General features: G+C 41.6%; 1 protein-coding gene across 1 annotated transcript; it reads left to right on the top strand.

The window, feature by feature from the left end:
- The first annotated feature begins 3,584 nt into the window (after positions 1-3,584).
- Positions 3,585-4,172, top strand: LOC138902090 (uncharacterized). The gene has a single exon (XM_070189900.1). It carries the CDS (start codon positions 3,585-3,587, stop codon positions 4,170-4,172), a length of 588 nt encoding a protein of 195 aa, XP_070046001.1.
- Positions 4,173-9,234: the final 5,062 nt, after the last annotated feature.

Here is a 9,234-nt window from a genome sequence, read left to right as displayed (position 1 = left end):
ATCCATTTTAGCCTGAACTTTACTCTTCTTGTTATCATTTTGTGTTTGGATACTCATTATCCACGAAAAATATCAAAACCAAAATATACGTTTAGTAGTACAAATATTGTATTTGCATAGTACAATGTGAAAGTATTAACACACAATAAACATTTAAGATCTCTATTACATGAAATTCATTAAATGAATCTTACACGATTTTGATGGGCAACAAACGGTGAAACACTTTATTAAAATATTGTAACGACCCGACCGATCGTTTTAAGAGTTGTAATCATGTTCCCTTATTTACTGCTCATTTTGTACTTTATAGCTATTATATGACTTGCAGGGGTAGTCGGTTCGGGTCCGGAGGGATTTCGGAATGAAATGAGACACTTAGTCTCAAGGTTGAAGCTTAAGTTGAAATGGTTGACCGTATGTTGACTTATGTGTAAACGATTCCTGAATGGAGTTTTGATTGTTCCGTTAGCTCCGTTGGGTGATTTTGGACTTAGAAGCATATCTGGATTGTGATTTGGAGGTCCGTAGTGGAATTAGATTTGAAATGGAGAAAATTGAATTTTTGAAAAGTTTGACCGAAAGTGGACTTTATGGATACAGGGCTCGGATTGTAATTCCAGGGGTTGGAGTAGGCTCGTGGTGTCATTTGTGACTTGTGTGCAAAATTTGGGGCCAATCGGACGTGATTTGATAGTTTTCGGCGTCGTTTGTAGAAGTTGGAATTCATTAGTTTCAATAGGCTTGAATTGGGTGTGATTCGTGTTTTTGATGTTATTTGATGTGATTTGAGGACTTGACTAAGTTTGTATCGTGTTTTAGGACTTGTTGGTATGTTTGGTTGAGGTCCCGGGGGTCGGGTTGATTTCGGATGGTTTTCAGATTAAAGTTTGAGTTCGAAAGACTGCTAAAGTTGTGACTCTGTTGCTGTAACCGCACATGCGGAGCTTTGATCGCAGGTGCGAGCTCGTAGGTGTGGGCTGTGTTGCGCAAATGCGACTTTTGGAGGGGAGTGTGCAGTGGTCACAGGTGCAAGGGAATTACCACACCTGTGTGACCGTAGATGCATCAGTGGGAAGCGTAAATAGAAATGAAAGCTGAGTCCGCATAAGCGGCTTGGTGGCTCGAAGAAGCGAGTCCACAGGAGCAAAGTCTGGGCTGCAGGAGCGGAGGAATCCGCAGAAACCGGAGTGTGGTCGCTTCTGCGACACCGCAGAAGCGGGTAAGTGGCCGCATAAGCGAGAATGCTAGGCAGATTATTTAAAAATGAGGGTTCACAATTTTGCTTCATTTTAAACATTTCAAGCTCGGGTTTGGGAGATTCTTGAGAGGATTTTCGAGGGGTTTCTTGAGGTAAGTCCCTTGTGCTCATTTTTTTTATCAACAATCTTGTTTCCCCATTGAATTTCCCACCTAGTTTATGTGTATTTAAGGTGGAATTTGGGAGTTTGAGACTAGGAATTTGGAGAGTTTGATTTGGGGATTTGAGTGATGATTTGGAGTCGGATTTTGGTATGGTTGGACTCGTGGATGAATGGCCTTTCGGGTTTTGTGACTTTTATCAAATTTTGAGACGTAGGCCCGGGGCCTGGCTTTTGAGCCGATTTTTGACTTTTGATTAATAACTTAGTATTTTTCTTCTGGAATTGATTCCTTTAGCCCGTGGTTATTATATCGAATTATTTATGGATAGATTAGAGGCATTCAGAGGCCGTTTCACAAGGCAAGGGTGTGTTGGAGTAGAGATTTGCTCGGATTAAGGTAAGAAACAGTTCTAAATTTGGTTCTGAGGGTATGAAACCCCGTATTATATGTCTTGTGTTTGGTTTTGAGGTGAAGCACATGCTGGGTGACAGGCGTGTTGGCGTGCACCATAAGAATTGTGACTTGGTCAATTCCATGAAACTGTGTAGTTGAATAATATGTTGTTATCCGTACATTCTCCACGTATTAGAGAAATTGAACTACAAATCATGTTAGAAATCATGTTTAGACCATGTGTTGACATTGTAGGGACCCACATAGGTCGTGTACATGTTGAATTATCTGCTAAATTGTTATTTTGTACTCAGTCACAACTTTACTTGCATATTACAACTCAGTCTCTATTGTTCATTATTGATGTATTATATCATTATTATTTGGGCTGATTATCATGATTTCTGAGAGCCCGAGAGACTGGAGAAGTTGATGACTGAGTGAGGCCGAGGGCTTGATTGTGAGGATATTTATGGGATTGGGTTGTACGCTGCAACATGTTTCATTGATTTATGCCATGATTGGCTTGTTATAGTACTTGGGCTGAAGGAGCACCTTCGGAGTCTGTACTTATCCCTAGTGAGCACATGTACCTGCTGAGTGCCGAGTGCTGAGTTATTGAGAGGAATGAGTGACTGTGAGGAATGAGTGATGATGAGGTTGGAGTGAATGGGAGGATTGAGTGACTGTTGCTCTAAGAAGATGCATTTGACTTTCATTTCTGTTGCACTTCATTTGTCATATATCACCGTCTTGCAATTTCTGAGAGATATTATATTCTGTTTCATCTGTACTTGACATGGATTAACTGTTGTGGCCTAAATTGTCGAACTTGAAAGCATGCCTACCTTCCTATGTTGAAAATTACTGTAATTGAACTATAACTGTGAAGCTCATCACTACTTTCAGTCCTTCATTTAGTCTTGTTACTTACTGAGTTGGTTGTACTCACGCTACACCCTGCACTTCGTGTGCAGATCCAGGTGTTTTCGGACACGGTGGGTGTTGATTCCTTTTCACAGTTGATCGTTTGGGGATTTCAAGTTAGCTGCCTGGCATTTCGCAGACCTTGTCTCTCCTTCCCTATCTTTCCGCTTTATGTGACACCCCGATGATGGGAATTTCTATATTGGTTTTGACTTTCAATCCATTTTAGAGTTTTGTTGATTAAAACCTGTGTTATCCTTATTTTTCATTTAAAATGTTGAACTATTTTGAAGTGTCGGCTTGCCTAGTATCACGTTAGGCGACATCACGACATGCTGAGTTTTGGGTCGAGACAAGTTGATATCAGAGCCTAGGTCACATAGGTCTCACGAGTCATGAGCAAATTTAGTAGAGTCTTGCGTATCGGTACGGAGACATCTGTACTTATCTTCAAGAGGCTACCGAACCCTTAGGAAACTTCATATTCTTGTATTCTTGTATTCTTGTCGTGCGGATTTATTGATTTCGATAACTAAACTTCTGTATTTTGTTCTCTCATATATGGTGAGTACATGTGCTACCGGTCAGGACAGACAGCCACCAATACCACCAGCTAGGGCCATGAGAGGCCGAGGTCGCGGTAGGGGCAGAGGTGCAGCTCGTACATCAGCTAGAGCAGCACCTGTAGATCCACCAGTCGCTCCAGCTCAAGAGCAGGTACCGGATACGGTTGAGCCAGTGGGGCTAGCTCAGGCACCAGCTGTGCCCATTGTGATTCCAGGCCTTTAGGAGGCTTTGGCTCAGATTTTGACGATATGCACTAGCCTTGCTTAGGCGGTCTCTGTTTCGGCCGCAACTGCCACTTCTCAGGCCAGGGGAGGTACTTAGACTCCCTCTGCATGTACTCTAAAGCAAGTGATACAGGGTCTTTAGACACCGGGGTACTACTAACCCAGCCTATTGTAGCTGCTCAGGCCCAGGTGGTCCCTGCTATGACTGATGACGAGCAGATGAGATTAGAGAGATTTGGGAGACTTCAGGTTCCATCATTTAGCGTGGATGAGTCAGAGGATGCTCAAGGCTTCTTGGATAAGCGCCAGTGGATTCTTCGCACGGCTGGTATTCTGGAGACCAGTGGTGTCTCGTTCACTACTTTTCAATTCAGTGGGGTTGCCTTTATATGGTGGGAGGCTTATGAGAGGCGCATGCCAATCGATGCAGCACCACTTACATGGCAGGAGTTCACTATTCTCTTCTTGGAGAAGTTCGTGTTGCAGTCTCGCAGGGAGGAGCTACGCAGACAGTTTGAGCAACTACATAAGGAGGGCATGTCTATGACGCAGTACAAGATGAGGTTTTCTGAGTTGGCTCGTCACGCAGTTTGGTTGGTTCCCACTGATATGGAGAGGATTAGGAGGTTCATTGATGGCCTCACATATCAGCTGCACAGAGAAGGTATCTGGTGCTACTTTCGACAAGGTGGTTGATATTGCTCGGTAGATAGAGATGGTCCGTAGTCAAGAGCGTGGTGAGTGGGAGGACAAGAGGCCTCGTGGATAGGGTGGTTTCAGCGGTTCCTTCTGGGGGTCAGTTCTACCACGGCAAGGGTCGTCCTTATAGGCACGCTCAGACGACTCGTCCATCTCACCATGGTGCATCATCCACCCATGGTTCATACAATGCTCATCAGGGTCAGTCATCTCTCAGTGCCCTTCCAACTCAGAGTTCGTCTCGTGCTCCATCGGTTCAGGGTTCATCTATGCCAGGTCCTTCTAGCAGTTATCCCGGTGCTCGGGGATCCCTTCAGTCCCCACCACCAGCATCGGGGAGTTGCTTCGAGTGCTGGGAGTTTGGGCATATGTGGAGGCAGTGTCCTCGTCGTCCGGGAGGTCCAGTGTAGTAGAGGAGTTAGGTTGTGACTTCCTCCCTAGTTACTTCACCATCCGCTTAGCCAGCTCGGGTTGGGACCCAGGCAGCTAGAGGTCGCTCTAGAGGGGGAGGCCGATCAGGTGGAGGTCAAGCATGATTCTATGCTATTCCAGCCAGGCCAGATGTTGTTTCTTCAGATGCAGTGATCATAGGTATTGTCTTAGTATGCCACAGGGATGCCTCTGTATTATTTGACCCTAGTTCCACTTATTTGTATGTATCATCGTATTTTTCTCATTATCTAGATATGCCCCGTGACTCCTTAGTTTCATCTGTTCATGTATCTGCGCTAGTGGGCGATACTATTATTGTGGACCATGTATATCGGTCATGTGTAGTGACTATTGGGGGATTGAATACTAGAGTTGATCTCTTATTGCTTAGTATGGTTGATTTCGACGTGATTTTGGGTATGGATTGGTTGTCTCCATGTCATGTTGTTCTGAATTGTCACGCTAAGACCGTGACGTTGGCGATGCCGGGGTTGCCAAGGATTGAGTGGAGAGGTTCTCTAAACTATGTTCCCAGCAAAGTGATTTCATATTCGAAGGCCCAGCGTATGGTTGGGAAGGGTTGTTTATCTTTTTTGGCCTTTGTGAGGGATGTTGATGCTGATAGTCCTACTATAGATACTGTTTCGGTGGTGCGAGATTTTTCGGATGTGTTTCTTGCAGACCTGTCGGGCATGCCGCCCGATAGGGATATTGACTTTGATATGACTTGGTGCCGGGCACTCGGTCCATTTCTATTCCACCGTATCGTATGACACCACTGAGTTGAAGGAATTGAAAGAACAGCTTCAGGAACTTCTTGATAAGGGGTTTATTAGGCCAGTGTGTCGCCTTGTGTACTCTCGTAGACAAGAGGAGCATGTCTAGCATTTGTATAACGACCCGACCGGTCGTTTTGAATATCACATCCTCATTCCCTCATTTACTGCTCAATTTATGCCTTACAATTGATTTATGACTTATCGGGTTAGTTGGTTCTGGTCCGGAAGGATTTTAGAGTGAAATGAGACACTTAGTCTCATACTTAAAAACTTAAGTTGAAAAAGTTGACCGGATATTCACTTATGTGTAAACGACCTCGGAATTGAAATTTGATGATTCCAATAGCTCTGTATGGTTATTTTGGACTTAGGAGCGTGTCCGAAAAATTATTTGGAGGTCCGTAGTAGAATTAGGCTTGAAATGACGAAAGTTGAATTTTTGAAAAGTTTGACAGATGGGTTGACTTTTTGATATCGGGGTTGGAATTCGATTCCAGAAATTGGAATAGGTCTGGTATGTCATTTATGACTTGTGTAAATTTGAGGTCAATCGGACTTGCTTCGATAGATTTCGACATCGAATGTAGAAGTAGGAAATTTCATAATAGACTAAAGTTTCAAGTGAGTTCGCACAAGACCTAACTTCAAATAAGCATAACTCTCATGATACAAAGTGTTATATGGTTTTTATATATCAAATGAAAGATCTTTGAATCTAGTTTCTAACACTTCAAACCGTTCGTTATTTGGACATTCCTACAATAAGTTATGACCAAATTACCAAAGGCTAGAAAAAAATAAGATTCTGCGATAATTCTGCGATCGCGAAAGTGCTTCTGCGACCGTAAACTGGTCGCAGAATGGACCAGAACAGCCCAGTTCTGGGCACCAATTTTTGCGACCATTTTGCGACCCGCATACCCATTCTGTGGTCCATTATGCGACCGCAAGCCTGCTTTCATAGGGTTAATTTTTCTATTTTCATAACCCGACCTCATTTTGATAAATAAGCTTTGGGACTCATTTTGGAGCAAAAAATCTGATATTTTTAAAAGAGAAGGGAGAGTGTTATAGAGAGAGGAATAAGGTAAAGTGCTTTGTTCATCAAGATCTTGTTCAAGCTTTGAAATCCAACAAGGAAATATCACAAGATCTTCACCCAAGAGGTAAGGTTCTAACCCCTAGTCTTCAATTTCGAGTTTGGATAAAGTTGGGTGATTAAGAGTATGATTCTTGGGTGTAGTAGTATTATTTGTACATATCAATAAAGTTTATGAAAAGATTGTTGAGTTCAAATGGGTAAAGATTGGGTTGAAAATGGTAAAAATCTTCAATGACTTTAATTGAAAACTTGAGGGTCGAGTTGATGTCCGAATTTGGTAAAATTTATATGGTTGAACTCGTGGTTGGATGGGCGTTCATATTTTATAACTTTTGTCAGGTTCCGAGACGTGGACCCCACGGGCGATTTTTGAGTGTAATTTCGAATTTTGTGGAAAAATTAGTATTTTGATATGGAATAAATTCCTATAATTTGGGTTGACTAAATCATATTAATTATGATTTGATTCGAGACGTTCGGAAGTTGTTACGCGCAGAATAGAATTTCTGGAGCATTGTTTAGCTTGCTCGACATTGTATTCAGCTTGTTCGAGGTAAGTAACTCTTCTAATCTTGGAGCTGAGGATATAAACCCTGAATGTATGTATTATGTGAATTGATGGGAGGTCACGCACATGCTAGGTGACGGGCGTGTGGGCGTGCACCATGAAAATTGTGACATAATTGTTTCCGTAGAATTTTATAGTCAAATAATTTTGGCATTTTCTATATAGTTTTATGTTAAATACATTGAGCTGAGAATTATATTAAAAATCATATTGAGGCTATGTGCCAGTATTATTGGGACCCACATAGGTCATATTGCTGTGAATTATTTGTTTTAAATTGAAAATTCATACTCTGTCATATTCATGTCATTACATATCATATCTCAGTCTCTGTTGTTATTTATTGATACATCATATCATAATTTTCGGGATATTTTTATGCCCATGAGAGAGAGACTGAAGAGATTGATGACTGATTGAGGCCGAGGGCCTGATTGTGAGGATAATTATGGGATCGGGCTATACGTCGCAGCATGCCATATTGGCTTTATATACTTTATTATTATGTGGATCGGGGCTGCCCGCCTGCAGCAGGCCTTACAGGCTTTATTATATTATGTGAGTTGTCCGTGCAGATACAAATATTGATACTATAGCACGTGAGTTGTCCGTGCAGTACGTGAGTTGTCCGTGCAGCACGTGAGTTATCCGTGCAGATTATAGCACTTGGGCTGAAGGAGCCCCTCCAGAGTCTGTACACACCCCCAGTGAGCACAAGTACCTATTGAGTGCGAGTGCTTAGTACCGGGCAGTGTTTTAAAAGGTGTGGGCGTAAGGCGGGGCATTTTACATATGTCTCAGCGGGGCGTAAGCCCCATAGATATTTAATTTTTAATATTTTATAAAATAATATAATGACAGGTAATATTTATAAATAGGTAAAATTGCATAAAAATTGAAGAAAACTATATATATGTGTGCTCTATCCCCACAAAAAACAAATCAAACAATCTATTATACGTTACTTACAAGCACAAGTAATTTGAATCTAAAAGAATAAAGTTTTCTATATTGAGGAACAAAAAGGATGATTAACCTGCAATTTGAACTTTGGATTTGCTGCTATGAAGAAAAATGTAGTTCTATTTGTATTTGTAAAAAAAAAAAAATATTCGTTGCTTTTGGGAGATATTAGCAAACTAGCGGACAAGATAAAAAATTGAATAAACCATGAATTAGAGCTTAAATTAATAAAAAAGATTTTTACTTTTAAATTTAATACTTTTGAGTTCCTTTTTAAACCTTTTGAGTAATTACCAAACTGACTTTTGAGAATTTGGGTATTATATGAAGGACTAATTCAAAAAATTTTGTTTTAATTTGAAAAAGTCTCTAGGGCTTACTCCTTACTAAAAAAACGCGCCCCGAACGTCCGGGTGTACGCCCTGAACGCCCGGGGCGTACGCCCCATATTACGGGGCGTACGCCTCTTGAGACTTTCGCCCCACACCATCGCCCCGGGGCATTTTTGGTATGCCTCTCCCCGGGGCTCGCCCCAAAAACGCCTTTTAAAATAGAGGTACCGGGCGATTGGGAGGACTGAGTGACTGAGAGAACTGAGTGACTGGGAGGACTGAGTGAAATGATACTCTGAGAGTATGCATATGATTTTATCACTGAATTGCATCGCATTGACATGCACACATGACATATAGGCATAGAGATGTATTTTCCTCATGTTGTATAGTATCACATTATTCATGATTTCTCACACATGTTGACAGATGGGCATAGTGATGCATTTGTTTTACACGGGTTATCTGGAAAGAAAATGAAACATTTCATTTATTATTGAAAGGATTTTTGGGGAAATTATTGTTTTCAAACTTATTCATATATTTGGCAACTTCAGTAAACGATTTGGGTTTTCAGTGATGTACTTGAAAGGAAGAACTATTTTTTTTTTTGAAATCATGATTTAGCCGAGCATTTTATCTCTGAGTTACTTCTTGTATTATTTGCTTTACGTGATTATAGACTGTTGTGGACTATTGGTTTTGGACCCGACCTTGGTACAAGCTTATCATTATTTTCAACCTAAGGCTAGGTTTGTTACTTATCAAGTACATGGGGTCGGTTGTACTCATACTACACTTCTGCACCATGCGTGCAGATGTTGGCTGCTGATGTTGCTATGTTCGTTGGGAGCTGGATCTGAAGATGTACCTGTGTTCTGGT

The sequence above is a fragment of the Nicotiana tomentosiformis genome, chromosome 11 (assembly GCF_000390325.3).
Source record: "Nicotiana tomentosiformis chromosome 11, ASM39032v3, whole genome shotgun sequence".
Classification (NCBI taxonomy): domain Eukaryota; kingdom Viridiplantae; phylum Streptophyta; class Magnoliopsida; order Solanales; family Solanaceae; genus Nicotiana; species Nicotiana tomentosiformis.
This window is presented reverse-complemented; position numbering and strand designations above follow the sequence as displayed.